This window comes from Cariama cristata, unplaced genomic scaffold, assembly GCF_000690535.1.
Source record: "Cariama cristata isolate BGI_N322 unplaced genomic scaffold, ASM69053v1 scaffold18089, whole genome shotgun sequence".
NCBI classification, from domain to species: domain Eukaryota; kingdom Metazoa; phylum Chordata; class Aves; order Cariamiformes; family Cariamidae; genus Cariama; species Cariama cristata.
The window spans coordinates 21,877-43,088 of record NW_009634256.1 but is presented as its reverse complement, the minus strand read 5'-3'; the positions used below and the strand labels follow the sequence as shown (position 1 = coordinate 43,088).

At 36.8% G+C, this 21,212-nt stretch overlaps 1 protein-coding gene across 1 annotated transcript in view; it reads left to right on the top strand.

Moving 5' to 3' along the window:
* Positions 1 to 21,212, top strand: part of UBR5 (ubiquitin protein ligase E3 component n-recognin 5) — a 71,814-nt gene that overhangs the window by 35,647 nt on the left and 14,955 nt on the right. Inside the window, exons 19-41 of the mRNA XM_009707091.1 lie at positions 817 to 1,014; positions 2,150 to 2,360; positions 2,984 to 3,028; positions 6,326 to 6,452; positions 7,962 to 8,113; positions 8,513 to 8,608; positions 9,046 to 9,169; positions 9,522 to 9,619; positions 10,445 to 10,593; positions 11,035 to 11,126; positions 12,084 to 12,230; positions 12,326 to 12,444; positions 12,525 to 12,651; positions 12,752 to 12,881; positions 13,107 to 13,267; positions 13,802 to 14,041; positions 14,273 to 14,396; positions 15,161 to 15,272; positions 16,449 to 16,580; positions 17,489 to 17,746; positions 18,105 to 18,373; positions 20,561 to 20,772; positions 21,179 to 21,209. Of these exons, the coding sequence (XP_009705393.1) occupies positions 817 to 1,014; positions 2,150 to 2,360; positions 2,984 to 3,028; positions 6,326 to 6,452; positions 7,962 to 8,113; positions 8,513 to 8,608; positions 9,046 to 9,169; positions 9,522 to 9,619; positions 10,445 to 10,593; positions 11,035 to 11,126; positions 12,084 to 12,230; positions 12,326 to 12,444; positions 12,525 to 12,651; positions 12,752 to 12,881; positions 13,107 to 13,267; positions 13,802 to 14,041; positions 14,273 to 14,396; positions 15,161 to 15,272; positions 16,449 to 16,580; positions 17,489 to 17,746; positions 18,105 to 18,373; positions 20,561 to 20,772; positions 21,179 to 21,209 (3,354 nt within the window). The remainder of the gene's footprint in view (positions 1 to 816; positions 1,015 to 2,149; positions 2,361 to 2,983; positions 3,029 to 6,325; positions 6,453 to 7,961; positions 8,114 to 8,512; positions 8,609 to 9,045; positions 9,170 to 9,521; positions 9,620 to 10,444; positions 10,594 to 11,034; positions 11,127 to 12,083; positions 12,231 to 12,325; positions 12,445 to 12,524; positions 12,652 to 12,751; positions 12,882 to 13,106; positions 13,268 to 13,801; positions 14,042 to 14,272; positions 14,397 to 15,160; positions 15,273 to 16,448; positions 16,581 to 17,488; positions 17,747 to 18,104; positions 18,374 to 20,560; positions 20,773 to 21,178; positions 21,210 to 21,212) is intronic.

Sequence of the window (21,212 nt, the reverse complement as noted above, 5' to 3'; positions counted from 1 at the left end):
AAATAAATAGTTCTTCAAACAGGTTATGAAAGACTTGCTGCTACCATTAATATTTTGAAGGTGCAAGGGGAATATCAATCTAACTCACTTAGGCACTTTTAGTAATGTTACTCAAATTCTACCTTGAATAGAAAGTAAAAAAGGGGAAAAAAACTTGATGGAGTAGTACCTGTGTTAGTGTAAACTTGTTATCTAGCTGTATTTTGGAATTGGGTCAGATGAAGATCCACTCTTGAGAATAAATGGAAATGTTAATTAAAAAAACCACCTGTATTTGATACTAAAAATTATATATTGAGGTTTTGTGCAACTCTTTCTAGTATCTTATTTTATCTGATTGTACAGCTTGATTATGCTGTGCAGGCATCTATGAGGAGGGCTGAGAAAAGATACCAAAACTCTTTTAGTAACTTCCATAAACATGATATACTTTGCTTAGGATAGTTGAAGGAAACATTTTTGGCAAAAGAACTGAATTTGAATGTTTCATTTCAATATGCTCAACTTTCTTTAGAGCATTCAAGTAAGCTGAAAGTATAGGTACTCTGTTTCACTGGTAATGTTTTGTAATGAATAGATATCATAAGTCGGATACTTTTAATAGTATTTACTATGTTAAGTACATTTCAGGCATTTGAGAAAGGGAATCTGATACCTTATGTTGCATGACTTGTAATGATAGGAGATGATGGTGTAAATGAGAACTTTAGATAAACTGTTGTCATTGTTGGCAGTCAAGCAGAACTGGACCTTTTGGGAAGGATAATAATCATAAATTGTGGAGACTTAATGATAAAACTTTTTTCCCAAATGTAGGAATCTCCGATTATTCTTAGAGATGGAAATGGTACAATCTATCCAATGGCAAAAGATTGTATGGGTGGGATACGAGACCCTGACTGGCTTGATCTTCCGCCTATTAGTAGTCTTGGAATGGGTGTTCATTCCTTAACAAATCTTCCTGCTAACTCGACCATCAAAAAGAAAGCTGCTATTATCATCATGGCTGTTGAGGTGAAGTATTTTCTTTACTACAGAATTATATGCCTTTTTTTGTCTTTCTTTTATAAAGTTGTGCTTAAAGCAGCTTGATGTTTAGATACCGATTTGTATTTTCACTATTTCAAAGAAACTAATTTCAACAGAAGATTCTGTTAGAAACATGAAAACATGAACAAATTTATGTAGTAAAGTGAAAGGTCTTTTTTGGGGGTGCATGGCTTCTGTATCAGGCTTTTAACTAGTAATATTTTTCAGGCATTACTTTTAGAACTGTTACCTTTTTATGTATACTACCAGTATACTATTTTATTTGTTTTATGGGTGCACAGTTTTTCTAAGGGATCCAGCAACTTGTTTTCTTGTGAAGGCAATACTTTTTTTTTTTTAAATTTTTCTTTTTTTTTAATCTTATATTTGGACCATACATTAGGAAATTATGAGAGTCAAGTGAAGGTTTTTTCACTTGAATTGCCTGTAGAGTCCTATACTCATCTGTGGTGCTGTGTGAATAGTTCTGCTGTGAATTTGTATGTCATACTTGGTAGAAACCTATCAGTGATTTCATGCAATTTGATTAGAGCTGGTGTGTGCTGTGCTGCCACCAGGAGGTATTGTGTACCTATTAGACTGAGATTGATTTCACAGTGGACTATTCTATCACTGTGGAAAGGTTGTTATATATGGGGTGAGCCTCCCAGACCTTCAACAACTTGTTTGTTCACTTCTCAGTGCGTATATCACTTGTTTAAAACAAGTACATAAGAGCTAATTAATGCAGACCTCTTAGTTTTTTCAGTTGTACCACTTTTCCTATGTTACACGTAACCATGAAATAGAAATAATCTATCTTAAGAACCTAGCTTTGAAGCCAAAGGCATACTTTTGTGAGCATGATAGCTTCTGCCGTTTAAGCCTCTCCTTTCCTTTAACATGTCTATGCCTGAATGTGTGCTGTTTTCTGTTTTTAACAGTGCAACAATTGAGATGATGTGTATTCTCAACAGTTCCTGCATTGAATTCTAGCCAGCGTCCTAGATTTAGACCTTCCTATTAGTTTTCTGGTTTTGAAATTAGAAGTACTTAGGAAACTTGCATGTCTACCTCTTGTATTTTAAATTGTTAAAATATTTTGTTCTTTTGAGTACAGAAACAAACTTTAATGCAGCACATTCTCCGATGTGACTATGAGGCTTGCAGACAATACCTAATGAATCTTGAACAAGCAGTTGTCTTGGATCAGAATCCACAAATGCTGCAGACGTTCCTTGGCCATAGATGTGATGGAAACCGCAATATTCTGCATGCTTGTGTGTCTGTATGCTTTCCAACCAGCAACAAAGAAACAAAAGAGGAAGAGGGTGAGCTCAACAATATCATGAAAATACTTTGAAAATCAACTTTTTATGCATTTTCAAGAACATTTGAAATAAAAGCTGCATTCTTCATATATGGTTATCGTAAAATTTAGCATTTAAAATGTGTCCTAGCCTTTCAAAGGTGCTGAGATAACATTTTTATTACTCTCATAAGGATTTATAAGAATTCAATAGTTAAGAATAGAAAAGTGTTTTTGAGACAAACTTTTCACGTCCACATGTTAATTTTAGATGAAAACAAGTATTTTTCCACTTATATATATCACTAGTATCTCCGTTATATCACTAGTAAACTTTTAAGAGAAACAATATTTAATATTTTTCAAGTGTTAAAGTCTATATTACTGCCTCCAATAAGAAATGCTACTTGCAATTGACACGTTAAAAAATGTGAAAGAATGACCTTCTGTTAGTGCCAGTTACTGACACCATTTAAAAATGTCTATTGAATACTGTCATGTAAAAAGTATGTTAACAGAACAAGATTGCTAAGTCAAGCACTCAAAAATTAGGAAATGCCAGAATTAAATTTACCCATGTGCTATACATGGGTATGCATTGTGAAATGGTCTTTAATTACACCGTCATACTATGTTTTTCCACAGGACTACCTCATTCAGTGCACAAGATGGATGGTGCTCACCGAATGGGTAGCTATTCAATATTTCTTTTTATCCTCATCATTCAGTGTGTGGCCCCATTCCTTACTTATTGCACACCATACAAACCCTGCACTGAATAATGAATGAACTTCCTTGTGGGATTTTTGTATGGTGCTGTCATTGAATTTTAGTCATTTATAGACCTTAATTGTTCCTCATATCCCTATTTATAAAATGGGGGTAATGCTGCAGCTTTTGAATCTCTTGAAAGTATTACAGCTTGAAGTTTTTCTGTATTCAAAGCTATTAACTAATTTTGAGGGATTCTGTTTGAGAAGCCTAGGGCCTGATCTCATTTTTTGGACTAGGTGTTATTTCAAAACACTTTATTCTAGAGCTGGTTTAATAGTAGTTTTAGTTGTTCTGTGAATGCTAATTATTTCTGTGAGTCAGGCACCTTTTGGGTGTCCAGAAATGAGTAAATGTATTACAATTATCTGTAAAAACTTGTTTCACAAAGTTCTGTGTGCTGTTAGATGTGGCAGAAATAGGTTCCAGTCCTCCAGAGTGATGTTCAGTGGCATTAAACACAAGACAACGCTTCCCCCTCTCATTGCCAAGCTGTTACTGCCTTACTACACGCCTTCCAAGCATTGCAGCAAACGGGGCATAAACAGCTTGCTCATTGTACAATCCTTCATCTTTAGTGTGTCGTCCATCCTGTGCACTGATTGAGGCAAGGGGCGGGGGGTGGGTAACAAAAAAAGCCAAAACGAAAAAAAAAAACAAAACTCAACTGTGTAACTGAAGATTATTTTACTATAAGCACACACAGGGAAGCTGAAATAAGGATGCATGGGCAAACTTAATCTGACTTTTCCTAATTTGAGTGCTTGTCTTTGCAACCTTGACCTTTTTTCAGTAACTTCATTTGGATGTAATTTACCTTTCTGAAAAATGAAAAACGTGAACCTGATAGACTTTTAACACCCCTCTGCCTCTCTCTTTCCCCTCACAAAAATTGTTTTAAAAGGGGATTAATATCTTTAGATTCAAATCACATTCACCTTCCACTGTAATTGTTAGCAATGGATCTTAGGACAAGCTTATTTTCTGTGCATCATCTGGAGGGCAGTGGTGACTAATGTTACTGTCTGTACATTATACAGCCGTCTGTTACATCAAACTTCCTTTACATTTTAGGAGTAAAGACTTCAATTCCAGACTCCAGATATGATGTCCCTTAACAATTACAGAACATACTGCCCCTTCCCAGCTAGTACCTGCCTGAGATTCTTTACTCTTCCTCATATAGGTTCCTCCTTAAGTGCTGGAAAGGGAATATTGAGGACAGGGATAAGCTTTTTTTGTTCTCCAATCCTGTGCCTAGTTTCACCATAGCTCCTGCAGCATTGGGTAACTGAATTGCAGGAAAAGTGGCCCTAGACCTGCAGAGCTGGGGGAAGGCTGCTCTGTTTCTCTGTGACTTGATATCGCCTCGGTCTCGCCAATGGAAAGGATCTTGGAAAAGACAGGTCCAAAAGAAACATCCAAAGCATGTGAAATCTTTAAAGAGTTATGATATTAAATTTCAGATAACTTTACTGAACACATACAAACTGATTTTTTTTTTTTTTTTTTCTAGAGAGTTGGGACAGATTTCATTAGACAACAGAACAGCAAATTACCCTCAGAGCCAGGGCATTTACAATTGATTGGTCTCCAAAAATTAATACTAACTTCATGAGTGGAACAGCAACAATTCAGTTAGTTTACTGTGAGACCAAGGTTAGGTGAAATCTCTCTCTTGCAGAGAATGGTTGTATTGCTTGAGGGATCGATCACTCAAGAGCTGTGACCCCCTGTGTGAGGGTTCCAGATGGGTCATGAGTTAAGAGGACTAGTGGATCTTAGAAAGGAGTGCAGCACAAGTACAACGGCAATTCAATTACAACTACAGGTCAGCTGGTATAGAGCTAGGGGCACAAGAGTAACATTCTGCTAAGTGCTTGATAGTAGTCTGTTGTGGATAGTAGGTGATTTTTGTCTAAGAAACCTGCACATGCTTGAGAACAAGCAAAACTTAAGACCTTTGCAACTTCAGGTAGTGATGAATAGAAAGATCTAAAGGATAAACGTACTATAAAAGCTGACAAACACCACTGAATTACCTTATTCTATGAACTCAAATTTAAAGGTATTAGTAGTACATTTGTCAATGGAGAGAATATGAATGCAGAGGATGGTGACTGTCAGTTTAAAAAACCTTTGAATGGGAAGTGAGCACTAGCCATAGCAACTTTGAGACATGTCCTGAAAGAATGATCAGAGTCACTTTATGTAAACTTTTTTTGGTTTTCAGAAATATACCTTTTCATTCTAGTTTGTACCAAAAATTGTCTTTCACTCTGAAAGGAAGATTGCCCCTCTCCTGGCCTGTTATCATGCTGAAAGTGGCTTTTCTGTCAGTTCTTTCTGAATCCATGGTTGTAGTGATTCATAATTTGCTGTGTAGTGGCTATGCAATCTTTAATTGTTAGTAGCTCCTAAAGAAACAATGACTGATACTCTGTGCAAACCTTGTACAGCTGACTTTACTGCTTTATCTCTGTATTTATCTTGCAGATAAATCTACATTAGGTCTTTGATTCAGGTGGCTACTTCAAGTTGTACTGTAACTGTACAACTAGGCAGTTTTTTTATATTCTGTATAGCACTTGGCACAATTGGGTCCTTGTTATGACTAGGACCTTTAAGTTATGGTGCTTAGGGTTTTAGATGTTAGAAGAAATGTTCATTCTTTCTGATGTAAACTGATTGTGCTGTCTTATAACGCAGTTAGTTCTAAGCATGCTTGTAAGTCGTGTATCTTACAAGCCCACAATTTTGCATTGTTCATAGCTGCTCATTGTGAAGTGTGAGTTTGTTTTTGGTTTTGTTTGTTTGTTTGTTTTTTGGGTTTTTTTGTGGTGGTCTGGGTCTTTTTGGTTGTCATTACTTTTGAAGCCTGGACTTGCCAAGTGTCTGGAATCAGCTATGTGATAGATGGGTCCATGTCTCTTGATGATACTGATACTGAAAACTGAAAGCTTGTTCTGGAATTTGGGTGCCTTGAATTTCCTTCCTTGATGGCCTTTTAGAAACCAAACCCAGTCAGAATCATGGTTAAGCTTGTCCAAAATAAAAATTTTATATGAACCTACTCTGTCCCTCTAATTCTTTAAAAAAAAAAATAAATAAAATGCAGGGAACATTTTATGATTAGTGACATTTCATACTTTATACTCCTTCCTTATAGTTTTCACAAGTGAAACTTTGGCACTAACACTGTTCTTAATTTTTCAGAAGCTGAGCGCTCTGAAAGGAATACATTTGCTGAAAGGCTCTCTGCTGTGGAAGCTATTGCAAATGCAATCTCCGTTGTGTCAAGTAATGGTCCAGGAAATCGGGCAGGATCATCAAGCAGCAGAAGGTAAACTGACTAATGCTTTCTTCTTGTTTTCTGTATGCTAATTTCTGTATTAATTACCAATCGCTTGCTAATTCTTTCCTTCAGTCTAGTTCATGAACGGGCTCTATTGCTAGTTTAAAGTCAAATTTCACTTCTTCAAGCACCAAACTAGAGCTGTAGTGGGTTTTTTTGAAGCCTTTTCTGGTGTGAGAACTAATGGTGGGATATTTCTAAACTAATTCTGTTTTCTGGGGTTCGGGCATTGTCTCCTCAGTTGTAAAGTGGAAATGCTCCTCCTTGTGCGGAAAGGGAATTTGGGGATAAGCTCTAGTGTTCCTTACCAAGGAGAGTTAAGTATTGCAGAAGTACTATAATAGCACCCAGGCTTGTCCTTTTAGGAGAATTTCTGAGGGAAGTGGTTGCTTACATGGATTAATACTGAGATCAATGTAACACCAGTGGGGAAGAACTTAAGTTGATTCTTTTTATATTTTATATTAAGCAATCATTGTTATAGTGGAAGTCCTTTATATCGAGGTGGCTCTAAAAGGATAGGTTTCTGACCCTGACAGAACCCTAATTTCTGATGACATTTAGGTTCTTCCTCTTTCCATGATGGTAACTGAGTGGTGCTCATGTCAAGGGAATTTGACAGTATCTGTACTGAGTTCTAATCAGTTCAGAGCACTCTGGATCAGGGCATAGTACAATTTTTTTGCTTAACTCTGTCATCAAAGAAATTGACATGAAATGATGTCTTTATCCTTTGCAAGCTACAGTCCTCGTCACTGTGGTTTTTTTGATATGGGAGATAAGGGTAAGGCTTGAAGATTCCCTCCCACGTGCTGTAGGAGACATTACTCTTTAAGATGAAATGCATTTAAAAAAACCCAACCAAACCAACAAACACCTTGTATTTGTACCTCTTTGTATCACACTGAGTTCTTTGGCTTCTACCTTATTCCTGCCACCTTTCCCTCTAAGATGATACAGAATTTCTTGAAATTGGTTACTGACTATCCTCAGTAAAGTAGTACTTTCATGTTCAGTAGCTTTAAACAAATAACTCCTTTGAAAAACATTTTTTTTCAAGCCCCATTTTTATTCTTTCATTAACCTCTTCTTGCAGTTAGATTTTAAAAAAACAACAGCAATAAAAAGCAAATACTTGCAAAAGCTTAACACCTCTGGCAATGAGTTTGGGGTAAAAGGAATGTCAATTTTGTGGTAATAATGCCCATCAGCTGCTACTCCCTGCAAGAGGCAGTGCTGTCATGACTAGGGTTGCATTCTGGGCTTGAGTCTATCTTGGTATATTGCTGGCTGACTCTTCTTCCAAGGCCATTATGTTCTGTTGCAACAAAATGCAATACAGGAATGAAAAATACCTCTTTGCTCATTCTTCCTTATGCTGAAGAAAAATGGAGATAGGAAGAGTTTGATTTCCTTTTTCAGTGTGAAATACTTATTTAAAATGTTCTAATTATAAATGCAGATGAGATAGTATTTTTACCTTGGGTTTGTATTCAGTTTGAGATTAAGGGAAATGATGAGAAGATCCTTGAGAGCTGCAGGATTGGGCAGACATGAAGCTGGTGCTTCATCAAGTGATCACCAGGATCCAGTTTCTCCACCAATAGCTCCTCCCAGCTGGGTTCCAGATCCTCCTGCAATGGATCCGGGTAAGTCTGTTCATGTATCACGTTAGTCTGTAGAATGAGAGATTTAATAAAGGAACCAATGGCTTTTAAGGAGAATCACTTTAGATTTCGGCATGAGACTAAAATACCTAAATGTCATTGGGATAGCAAGAGGTCACTGAGGTAGCTTTAAGAGTTTACTGAAGATTTAACAGCTGATTTTAAATCCAGTACGTGTCTTTCTAATGCTGGTGTCAAACTTCTCTGAAGTGTGTTTTGTCATGTTGAGTTATAGTACTAATTTAGGAATGTGGCCATTTGTAGGAAAGAGTACCAATTAAATACAGAAAACCTGCAGTGTGTTAGACGTTGCAGAAAGAGCATATTGTTAGGGATGTTTTTATGTATTGATATACATCCTGCTGTTCTGTTTACTGAAAGATGGTGACATTGATTTTATCCTGGCCCCCGCTGTGGGATCTCTTACCACAGCAGCGACTGGCACCGGCCAAGGACCTAGCACCTCTACGATACCAGGTGAGGACATACTGCTTATCTGATTATGTTTTGGAAGGAAAATTATCTCAAAAGCTGTCTTTGCTTGCACAGACTTTCTGCATATGAAAATACCTCTTATCAGACGAAGATTGGATTGAAGCAGAATTTCACAAGTGTGCAGAAAGTAAATGAAGCACCATGCTGTGTTTTATGTAAAAATTATTTTTACCTGGAGAATGACAAATATGTAAAAATATGGTAATCGATATGGAATTTGGATTATTGTCTGTGTTTCAGAATGTAATTTGGAGCTGAAATTTATAGTACTTCAGTGAAATGTTGCTGAAACTGGCAAATCACTGAATAGTCAAGCTGCTGATTAATCACTCCAGTGAAACACTGAATTATTTGCTTTTAATAGGTAGTCATTTTTTGAGGAAAAACTGTTTCTCTACAATTTTTTTTTCTCATTACAGGTCCTTCTACCGAACCGTCTGTAGTGGAATCAAAGGATCGGAAGGCAAATGCTCATTTCATACTGAAATTACTATGTGACAGTGTTGTTTTACAACCTTATCTTCGAGAGTTGCTGTCAGCAAAGTAAGGATTTTTGTATGAATTCTCACTATCCTTTGTAATGTTATATCACCTGAAATTTATTACATAGAACCCTTTTTAAAAGGTTATTTAAAGGTGCATTAGTTAGAATGGAGAATGTTAGAATATTGGCTGTATTTGTGTCCTGCCATCCCTTAAAATTAGCTGTATTTCACAGAAGTAAAACAAATAAGAGTGCTTTTTCACTCCGTGGTTTTTCTGTTTGCACAAGATTAGCAGTGCTAAGTTTTCATATATTTATTTCCTACCTTGTCTGTTATAACAAAGAAATTTTTTGTGTTTTAACTTGTCAGTTGTTTGTGTTTTTTTTTTTTTTTTTTTTTTTTTTCCTTAGGGATGCAAGAGGCATGACACCATTTATGTCAGCAGTTAGTGGCCGGGCATATCCTGCTGCAATTACAATTCTAGAAACTGCACAGAAAATTGCTAAAGGTACACCAGTTTCAGTAATTATTAGTGTGTGGTTTCCTTCTGAAGTTTGGCATGTGTGCAGAGTCGTTATTAACAGTGCTTTTTTTTGTGTGTGAGATTACATGTGCTTGAGCAGCTGGTGATGGTGGTAAATACCTCTTTCCAAAACACTATATATTGCTGCATGTTTTGGAAATCTTGCTATTATGTAGTATCTTCCTCTTTTGTCTTTTCAGCACTTCATTGCTTTACAAACATCAGTGGATTAAGGTACTATTTTTCAGTAGCACAAAGGTATCACCTAGAACTTCTTTGAATTGGAAAAAACCAATATGATAAAGCAGTATGCCAAGCTAGATCCTGTTCCTAAAAAGACTTCTATACAAACACATGTTCTGTGACTCTCTTTTGATGTTGATATTTAATTGTTTAAGAGAAGTATGTGAAGCTGAACTTGAGGAGAAATTTAGGCAGATTAGAACTGTGGTGTGACAAGGTCTGTAGGACTATGTGTATTCTTTATAAGAATATTGCCTATAAATTATTTTTTAATCCTTTAGAATGGTGGTCCACTGAATTTTATTAGAGTATCGGTGACTTTAAAACTGGGGAAGAGTTGATGGTTGTATTTTTCAGTCAGGAGTTTGCAGCAGCTTCTGTAAGAAATACCTGTAATGTGACAAGCAGAAAGCTTTCTCAAAAGACTGTGACAGAGACTTTATTCAAATTTCTAATTCTGTATGGGATTTTGTAATGGCAAACGTCTGTCAAGCATGGGTTCTGTTGGTGGGGTTTTGTTACTTTTTGGGGGCTGTTTGTAACACTGTTATTCTATTGTTCTTTTAGCTGAAGCAACTTCCAGTGAAAAAGAAGATGATGTGTTTATGGGAATGGTTTGTCCTTCTGGTACAAATCCAGATGACTCTCCTTTGTATGTTTTGTGTTGTAACGATACATGCAGTTTTACATGGACTGGCGCAGAACATATTAACCAAGTAAGGCTTTTTTTTTCTTTTTTCCTTTTCTTTTTAAGTAAATAGGAATATGTTTGAACCATGTGTTAGTCTACTAATCTAATTTTAAAATTACTAAAGTTACATTGTTTTAATTACTGTAATTTTTAAGTCTGGTATAGTTGTTACCTCCCCTAATTGCTTTGTAGTCTCAAAGCTGGTTGTGTTGGTCAGAATATGGCTGTTTATGGGTGTGGACTTTTCCTCTCTTGGCTAGCTTTGGCAGAAATTTTGATGGAAACAGCTCTTTGAAAACACTGACTATTCTAACTAACAACAAAGTTTCACTTTCTAGAATTGAATTAGTTCTAAGTGAAGGCATCAGTTTGAACAGGTGCAATTTTATTTTAACTTGAAATGCTGTGAGATTGCAAGTGCTGTAGGGAGAAAACTATGCATAATATTTTTGGTAAATTTTTTTAGGATATATTTGAATGCCGAACATGTGGCCTATTGGAATCTCTTTGTTGTTGCACAGAATGTGCAAGGGTCTGTCACAAAGGCCATGACTGCAAGTGAGTATTGTGTTCTGTTTCTTATAATTAAATCAATATTTGGTGATTTCATTTGTTTACTGATAGTTAATAGGTTTTTTCTTTGGATGAAGTGTTCAGATATTAGAGAACAGAAGATTAATAAAATATTTTAAATATCTTCTTTGCCTTCTGCTCTGTAAGATTTATTTTATGGGTCAGAATTGAAAGAGTGACCTGAAGCAGCCTTGTACTTTTTGCTTTATAGAATTTAGAGTAAATGAATAATTCTGACACCCTTAAAGTGCTTAATATTCTAAGAATAGTATATCCAAATAATACCATGTTTTCATTTTGGGTGCCTCCAGGAGTTCTCTGAAGCCAGTGAATCCTGATGACAGATCATTCTTGTAACCTTTCAGAACAAAGTGTAGCATATTAATCCCTAAGATCAACTGTAATAAAGGGAAAAGTGAGCAAGCAGTCAAATGAACAGTGAAGAAGTCTCATATCAACCTAGCCAAAGCTTTGAAGCTGCAGATGTTTTGTGCCACTATTACAGAGTGTAAATATTACAGCATTAATGTCCTAGCTATAATAACCTAACAGATACAATCATAAAGATATCCTCAGTATTGTAACAGTTACTGAGATTTTACAGTGTGTAGTGAGGATTTCCAACTTAACTTTCTTGGCTGGAGGCTATTTTGGGGAAGAATAAATGGTCTTGGATGAGCTTTACTAAGGCACTATGGAAAGCTCCATAGTGAAACTGTCCCCTTAAAATGAGTGTAGGAAACAAGAATAGCAAATATCAAGTGTTGCCACATACAAACTCTGCATTTCTCTTTTAAGCTAGGTTTTGGCATGTTGCTACTCTAATAAACAAAAAACTCAAAGCAAGAATCTTAATGTGTATACTAACACCCTCAACTTGTGTAGAAAATATTTGGTATATTACTGAACAGTGTTGCAACTCACCTTTTCTATTTCTTGTAGGCTCAAACGAACATCTCCAACAGCCTACTGTGATTGCTGGGAAAAGTGCAAGTGTAAAACACTAATTGCTGGACAAAAGTCTGCTCGCCTTGATCTCCTTTACCGCCTGCTTACCACCACAAATCTTGTTACCATGCCAAATAGCAGGCGAGTTCCTGTTTGCAATGACTAGAGCAGAATAATTTTTATTATTTTTAAGTATGTGGAGTATCATATCTCTGCTAATCAATTTTTTATTACAGAGGAGAACATCTGCTGCTGTTTTTAGTGCAGACAGTTGCCAGGCAAACTGTGGAACACTGCCAGTACAGACCGCCTAGAATTAGGGAAGATCGTAATCGTAAAACTGCGAATCCTGAAGGTAAGAGCTGTTTCAGGGAAATAAATGTCAAATTCCATATTTCAGTACCTATTTCTTATATTGCTTTTTTGTCTCTTCAGATTCTGATATGCCTGATCATGATTTAGAACCTCCTCGTTTTGCCCAGCTTGCTTTGGAACGTGTTTTGCAGGACTGGAATGCACTGAAGTCCATGATCATGTTTGGCTCCCAGGAAAATAAAGACCCGTGTGTATTTACACATAGTTGTCAATGTAAAGTTTGATCTGATATTTGAGACCTGCTGACTTACATAAATTTTATTTCCTTTCTTTTTGTTTTTTCCAAGTCTTAGTGCAAGCAGTAGGATAGGTCATCTTCTGCCTGAAGAACAAGTTTACCTTAATCAGCAAAGTGGAACTATTCGCTTGGACTGTTTTACGCACTGCCTCATTGTCAAGTGTACAGCAGACATTTTGGTAAGCACTCTTAGCTATGTTTTACATAGATTTTCTGAGTAATGTGATACTATAGTGCATCTCAGGTGATATGCTTGAAGACTAGTTTGAAAATAACTTCAAGTTAGTTATGTTTTTGTGAATGTATACTGTTATGACTGTGGTCTCCCTTTGAATCTTAATCTGTCTTGTTTTATGCTTCTAAATTACACAACGCTATTGGGTTGTAATGACCTGTTTCTACAGCTCTTAGATACTTTATTGGGTACTCTGGTAAAGGAATTACAAAACAAGTATACGCCAGGACGCAGAGAAGAAGCTATTGCTGTTACAATGAGATTCCTGCGTTCTGTGGCAAGAGTGTTTGTCATTCTTAGTGTGGAAATGGCTTCCTCCAAAAAGAAAAAGTAAGTGGTGGTCGTGGGGGTGTTGGTTGTGGTGTTTTTTTTTTCTTTATTTAAATATTTATTCTCTTATTACATGAGTTGATACAAATCAACAGTAGGCAGAAACATCTGAATTAATTTGTGGTCTGTAGGCAGCATTGTGTAGAAAGGTGCAAACCTCAGGATTGCACAATAGCTGCTGGTATGTCATGTAGCTTTGTAATACAACAGATGTTAAACTTACATGTTCATACTGAACCTTTCTGTTTAAAATGTTAGGATTTTGTAATTTTAACATGTTAAAAAAGTCTACTTCCCAATCTATGGTTGTTTGTCAGTCATAGATTTAGATATCAAGCCTTAGTCTGGAATTATTGAATGATAAATGTTTTTAACTGCCTTGAATAGCTGTTCATGTTGTTACTATACACACAAATGTATGTATCTGTTAAAGATAATTGTCTTGAATGAAAAAAAAATTGGTATCACCATAAAGTTTTTTGGAAAAAAAGACAAGTTTCTTGACCTTTATTTTTTCATATTTTTTTTCCCTAGCAATTTTATTCCACAGCCAATTGGAAAATGTAAACGTGTATTCCAGGCATTATTGCCCTATGCTGTTGAAGAGTTGTGCAATGTAGCAGAATCTCTAATTATTCCTGTCAGGATGGGAATTGCACGTCCTACAGCGCCCTTTACTCTTGCTAGCACTAGTATAGATGCCATGCAGGGAAGTGAAGAACTGTTTTCTGTGGAGCCTCTGCCACCCAGACCATCATCTGACCAGTCCAGCAGGTAAAATTTGCTAAAGCTAACTATTCGCTCTTTTCGAAGACTTGTTAAAGGTGGTTTTGTTTGGGGTTTTTATTAGCTTTTCACTAACAGAAGTACAGTGAGGCTTCTTATTCTGGCCAAGCGTTTTGGAAGTACTTTCCTAGTGACAGATTTCTACAGTAATTTAGGTTAATAGTGACGTTCAGAGGTCCAAATCTACTTTTTTTTTCTGTCTTTTTTTTTTTTTTAAAGTTCTAGTCAATCTCAGTCATCCTACATCATAAGGAATCCTCAGCAAAGACGAATCAGCCAGTCACAACCAGTTCGTGGCAGGGATGAAGAACAAGATGATATTGTTTCAGCAGATGTAGAAGAGGTCAGTTTTCTTTTTTTTGTGTGGGTGGTTTTTTTTTTTTCCTTCTTGGTATGGCACGTATTGCATTAGCACATACTTTAACATCTGAACCAGAAATCCATGCATCAAGACCTTCGATTTGCAAAAGATACTGAGTAGTACTTCATGAAGTCCTACCATGCCATAAGCATTTTGTTTTAACACAGCTTTGTAATTGCTGGTTTGTATTTTAGTCATTTCAGAGTATACCAGGTGCCTTGCATTTGACAGAATTACAGTATGATTTAGAATACTAGTAAATACATCTGTCATTTCCTTTAGATATAAACTTATGCTGTATTATAATCCCTGCTAAAAAAGTTTTCAAGTCTTTCGGCAAATGGCTGCTATTACGTAGGTTCTATTAGAGAACTGGAGGGTCTTTTACAAGGATGGTAGCTCTTCAGTATTTAAAAACTAATTTTAGGTTTTATAGTCAGCTTTGCCCTTTCAGTATTAAAATGTAATGTCCAAGCCTGTGTTTTATCTGTGGGCCTGATTTTTTTTCTTTTTCCACAATGCTGTGGACTGTACAACTATGTTGCAAGTACTGTGGCTGTAAGTTCATTTTCTGTTCAAGTCAATTGAATTGTGAGGTCATCTTTCTTAGATGTGTGTGTGTTTTTTTGGTTTTTTGGGGGTTGTTTTTTGCTTGGGTTTTTTTTTTCCCCCTGAGTTTTTGAAAATACATAGGTTATCGCTGATGCAGAAGGTTCTCTAGCATAAAATTACAATGCTCTTTGCAGGTTGAGGTAGTTGAGGGGGTAGCTGGTGAAGAAGACCATCATGATGAACAGGAGGAACATGGCGAAGAAAATGCTGAAGCAGAAGGACAGCATGATGAGCATGATGAAGATGGTATGTATAACATACATCATGCACATTACTGCTTGGATGAGCAAAACATGCATCAAAAACCAAAGGCACCTTTTGAGTCACCAGTGATAATGATTTGGGCGAAGTGCGTGAGTAGAGAGAATCCAAGGGTTTCAGACTACACATCTTACAGAAGGAGATGAGTAAAATTACAGATAACTTGTAGTAGGCAAGTACATGAACATTTTTATTTTTCCTTTTCCTCTTGAGGAGAAAATCCTAAGGTACCAAAGGATAAAAAAAATGAACCTCAAATGTTGTTATATGCTTGGTTAACAATATCTATTTTGCCTTTTGTATTTGCTACTGTAAAATGTTGTTGACATAAACTACTTGAAGGACTGAAAAAAGAGGCTAGCTCTTATATGGCTGATGATAAAATAGTGGTTATGGTATATGTGTTCTCAAAAGGGATCTGAACGATCGTGAGCTAGTTTCAAACCAATCATAAAATACTAAATTATGGTTCAGTGTTTTGTAGACAAAATTAATCCATTATGTATGAAAATTCTTGCCATTAATATGACTTGTCTTGTTTTAGTTAGTTTGGTATTAGATGGCCCAAAACTATAATTTTAAAAATAAAAGTATCATCTTTTCTTTCTGACTGTGTCTTGTGTTTCCAGTCAACCCACTTACAGTACAGGAAATCTGTCTGAGTATTCAAAATATTTAATTCTCAAAACTTAAACTTGAATAGAACCTTTGTTTTTTAAGTAGTGGTTTGGTTGGGTTTTGGGTGGGTTTTTTTATTTTATTTTTCAGTTTTCAGGCATCCCTTAGATATTTGTTTGAAACAGTATATGGCTAATTGTCCTAATACACGTGCATGAAGAATTGTGGAGTCTTTTGTCTTGAGTGACTAATTCTGAATCCTTAATTTTCAGTGTGTGTGTTGAATGTATATATGCAGTACAGAGTGAGAGGGCAATGGCTTGCTAATTGCTGGAAAATAAGAAAATACGCTCTAAGTATTGCTGCATGTTTGCACTGCTTTTATGACCTCTCCCTGCATATCCATGAACTTCTGCTATAGTAAGAGGCTCTGGGTTTTGTTTAATGTGTCTTATATGAGTCAATACAGTCATTCTGTGGTTTTTTTTGTTTGTTTTTTTTTCTCCTTCTAAACATGACATGTTCTGTATATTGTTTTTATAGGCAGTGATATGGAGTTGGATTTGCTAGCTGCTGCTGAAACAGAAAGTGATAGTGAGAGTAACCACAGTAATCAGGACAATGCTAGTGGGCGCAGGAGTGTTGTCACTGCAGCTACTGCTGGGTCGGAAGCAGGTATGCCACATCATCTTGCATTTAATCTAGCTGTTTACATTTAGATACTAGGATTAAGTTATACAGGAAGAAGAAATGTGTTCGTGATTGAATATGGCTTTAACAAGGGTAGAACTGGCTTCACCAAAAAAATGCTATTCTTTGCCTTTGGGTCTGGACTGCATCCAGCACTCCAGAGGTATACTGGAGAAATTACTTCACAACTAGATTGGACAGAGTGAGAATTACCTGGTTATGACACTTTAACCAATACCTTTCCCTTGTAATCTTACTTTCCTTTATTTTTTTCTCTTCATCCAGCTTCTTCCCTCCCACCTCTGCCTTCCTCACGTTTCCTGTTTTTCCTCTGCTTTTCATTTGCCTGTAATTGTAAGGTATCATGCAGACTTTTTCGCTGAGGAGACGTGCTAAGATGAGGCCTGTCTTTTTTTGTTCTTATGGAGCTTCTGCATGTGTTAGCCAGAGATTACCCTGCACTCTTGTGAAGTGAAATGAAATGTTTTCACTCATTTTTAGTGTAGAAGTTAGATACGGTTTAAAACAAAACACAAAACCTGACTATCATTTTAAGGCTTTTCAAAAGCAACTACTCTACTGTCCAGTTTGGTAGCATAATTTTTAGAATTCATTGCCTGGGGGCAGAATCGGTGAAGAATGTTTAAATCAAATTATTTCTTAATTTGTCTTTCGAAATGTAAGTAATCTTACTGCTTTTTCGTGAAACCTATGGAAAATTAGCAGTATGTTATAAGGATGATTTATTAAAGATTTTCAGTAGTGATACTTGAACCTTTTTACTACATATAGTTTCTTCTCATGGAAAAAGTTTACAACACTGACATGATACATGTATACGTGCACAGATGAGCAGTTGTCAGTTACTGTTTATTGCTTATTTTCCTCAACAGGAGCTAGCAGTGTTCCAGCATTTTTTTCTGAAGATGACTCTCAATCAAATGATTCCAGTGACTCTGACAGCAGCAGCAGTCAGAGTGATGACATAGAACAGGAGACCTTCATGCTTGATGAGCCTCTGGAACGAACCACAAATAGCTCACATGCCAATGGTGCTGCCCAAGCTCCCCGTTCCATGCAATGGGCTGTACGTAATACCCAAAACCAGAGGACTACTAGCACTGCTCCTTCTAGTACATCAGCCCCAGCAGGCAAGTTTTGAGTAAAACGTGTGCATGAATGTCAGTTGAACTCTGGCTTTGTTCCTTCCTCTGGTTTTGTTTATTCTCTTAAGGATGAAATCTTATCTATTTGTCTTAGAAGGACAGTGCTGACTTATCTTGACTGTTCCAGTTCTTTTTTTTGAATTTCAAAACCAGGAAGGATCTGTTGTAGTTCTTAAGATATGAGTATGCTTACTGTAGCTAGTAATTTTTTGCTAGTTACAGTTGTGATGTCAGTAACATTTACAAATTTATTTCTAGAAATGTTTATGATATCAGTCAATACAGAAAATATTTAGCAAAAGTTGAATAAATTAATTAATGTCATACCTTCTTTTATGTTTAGCAAGTTCGGCAGGTTTGATTTACATTGATCCATCAAACCTACGTCGGAGCGGTACCATCAGTACGAGTGCTGCAGCAGCAGCTGCAGCACTTGAAGCCAGCAATGCAAGCAGCTATTTAACATCTGCAAGCAGTTTAGCAAGAGCATACAGTATCGTGATACGGCAGATATCCGATCTGATGGGTCTGATTCCCAAGTACAACCATCTAGTATACTCCCAGATCCCAGCTGCAGTGAAACTGACTTACCAAGATGCAGTGAACTTGCAGGTAAGAACATCCAGATCTCTGTAGAGAAAGATAATCTCAATACAGTTGGATTTTTTAGGTAAAATCATAGAATTGTTGAGGTTGAAAGTGACCTCTGAAGATTGTCTAGTCTAAATTCTCCGCAGGATCAACAGGAGAAGACTGCTTAGGACGATATCCAGTTAGGTTTTGAATATTTCCAAGGATGGAGACTCCACAACTGCTCTGGGCAACCTGTTAAGTGTTTGACAACTCTCATAGTAACAAAGTTTTTTCTTGAGTTTAAATGGAATTTCCAAGTATTTCAGTTTGTGCCTATTGCCTCTTGTCCCTTCAGTGGATATCAGTGAGAAGAGTCTGGCTCTATATACTGTATACCTTTTTATCAGGTATTTATACACACTGATGAGATCCTCCTGAGTTTGTTTCTTGAGTCTAAACTGTCCCGGCTCTCTTAGCCTCTCCTTGTATGAAAGATAGTGTAGGCTGAAGTACCTGTAGTTAGTATTCCATTAAAATGTTCATATTTCATATACATATATTTTTTCAAAAAAGGAATTTCAGTTGTCTTTTTTTTCCCCAACTAAGTCTGACTGGTATCTAATTAATAGTTAAGTCAGGATTGATTGCTTTGGAGATACTGGTGATCTCTACTAGAGATCTTTTGCCCTATTCTTTTTGACGTGAACTGTTGAGTCTATAAAAGAAGAAAGTAAGGACCAAATAATTAAATGAAGTAAAAGACTTGTACAGGTAAATGTATTGTTCACTGTCCCTTCTTTCAGGGACATGATCATCCTTTCCCTGTTATGTGCATATTTTTTGGTACATTGCTCTTGACTGTCAGGATTTGAAAGTATATGTAAAATACATCTTTAGAGAAATATACCTGGAAGGGAATACTGGTATCTGGCATGTATAGAAAGAAGTTTCAGAGACTAGCAACACAGGAGGCACTGCAGTGTGTTCAAGAAGTATGTATCAACTTCCATGTGGGCATAGTATAGAGAGTGAAATAATTTGTACTGAATTTGATAGAAAAATCAACTGTCAGAATAATACTGCTGCTTTGGGGAGCCCAAGAAATCAAGTGATGCTGTTTTCTGTTAGTAGTACTGTGTGCTGGGATGTGCAAACCGGTTGACAATATATTTACTTGTAATTGAGCCACAAAGTATTTTCATGACTCTATTTTCACAGTGTGATGGAAGAAAAAGGTTTCTGATTTGGGAGAGGAACCCTACAAAGATATTCTGGGATCAAACGCTGGAGGAAATAGGCAGGGAAGAAAATAAGAGAACATAATTTTATTATGAAGGAGACTAAAATCAGTTTCTGTTCAGGAGATTCGTAGTAGGAAACTCTTACTTCTCCTGAGTAGAGATGTTTTGCAAAGGTTACCTGTTTGTCATTTGAGTGCACAGGAGAGCTGTCCGGCTGAGGCAGCAAGAGATTTGTATTAGCACGTGAAAGCTTGACAGCGGAGGTTTCATTTGGATACAGAAATGAGGTTGAGACAGCATTTTGTTAGTTAGTGGATACAAGAACATTTGAAGTGTGAGGAATATTTTTGAAGACCAGAATGTGGAGGAGTGAAGAAAGCAAACTGATGTGGGATTAAAAACAACAATAGGTCAAGGGAGTTAGCAGAAGGCAAGAAAAGCGGGCTCCAGAGCCAGTATTGGGAACAGGTGAAGAAAAGACTGGACCAGGAGGAGAGGTTTGTATGCTGATACAGTTCTCTATTCAGGTCTTAACTTTTTTTTGTCTTCACTGAGTAAGTTGCAAGGGGTGAAGAATGGTGGAAGATCCGGCTGGTGAATGCCGGGGCAGGATGAGGGCTGTTAAAGCTACTAGAAAGTCAGGAGGAATTGGACTAAAATCCCCAAGGTGTGCACACCTGGGAGATGCTGGGTGGTCATAAGGTGAGAAGAGATGCCCAAACGGGAGAGAGGGGACGGTGAGAATGCTGTATAGACACCAAGGTGTTAAGTGATGAGAGCTGCACACCACTACAGTAAATGAGCAGTCTTAATAGAGCTTTTGGAAACAGTTCATTGGTTATTCTTGAATGTGGTTTTACAGCCTCTTTGTTTGTAGGGGAATCAAGTGTAACTCTGAAAGCCATGGTGGAGGCTTATGTTGAGATTGCATTCCCATCATCTAATTCTATTGTTTGCAACACTCATTAAATCTCATTTTCTATAGAATTACGTAGAAGAAAAGCTTATTCCAACTTGGAATTGGATGGTTAGTATCATGGACTCTACCGAAGCTCAGCTGCGTTACGGTTCTGCGCTAGCATCTGCTGGTGATCCTGGGCATCCAAATCATCCTCTCCATGCTTCTCAGAACTCAGCCAGAAGGGAAAGAATGACAGCCCGTGAGGAAGCTAGCTTAAGAACACTGGAGGGAAGAAGGTATGAAAACCGTTTGATTACTGCATGCGATATGCATTACTAGTTCTACAGTCAAATCTTCTTGTTCACTGACATTTTAGGAATCTAATTTTGTAATGCAGCAGTGTAGTTACTGTTTTGATTTAAGTTGGCTTCCTGTGTTACTGCTACTATTTGGTTTATTCTGATGTACTGGATTCACATAAAGTATTAACTGTTTATAGTATACTGTATCAGAGCTGCTTATAGTAAAGCATAAAACTGTAATTGTTACTCTTATTATCACACTGGGTTTTTCGGGGGGGGTTTTTTTCGGGGCGCTGTTTGAGTTTTTACATCCATATTTCAAATACAGAGACTAGTATGTAAAGGATGCATTCCACTGTGCTGCCTAATCTCTCTGTATTCGATCCTTTTCTTTCACTAGACGTGCTACTTTACTCAGTGCCCGTCAGGGAATG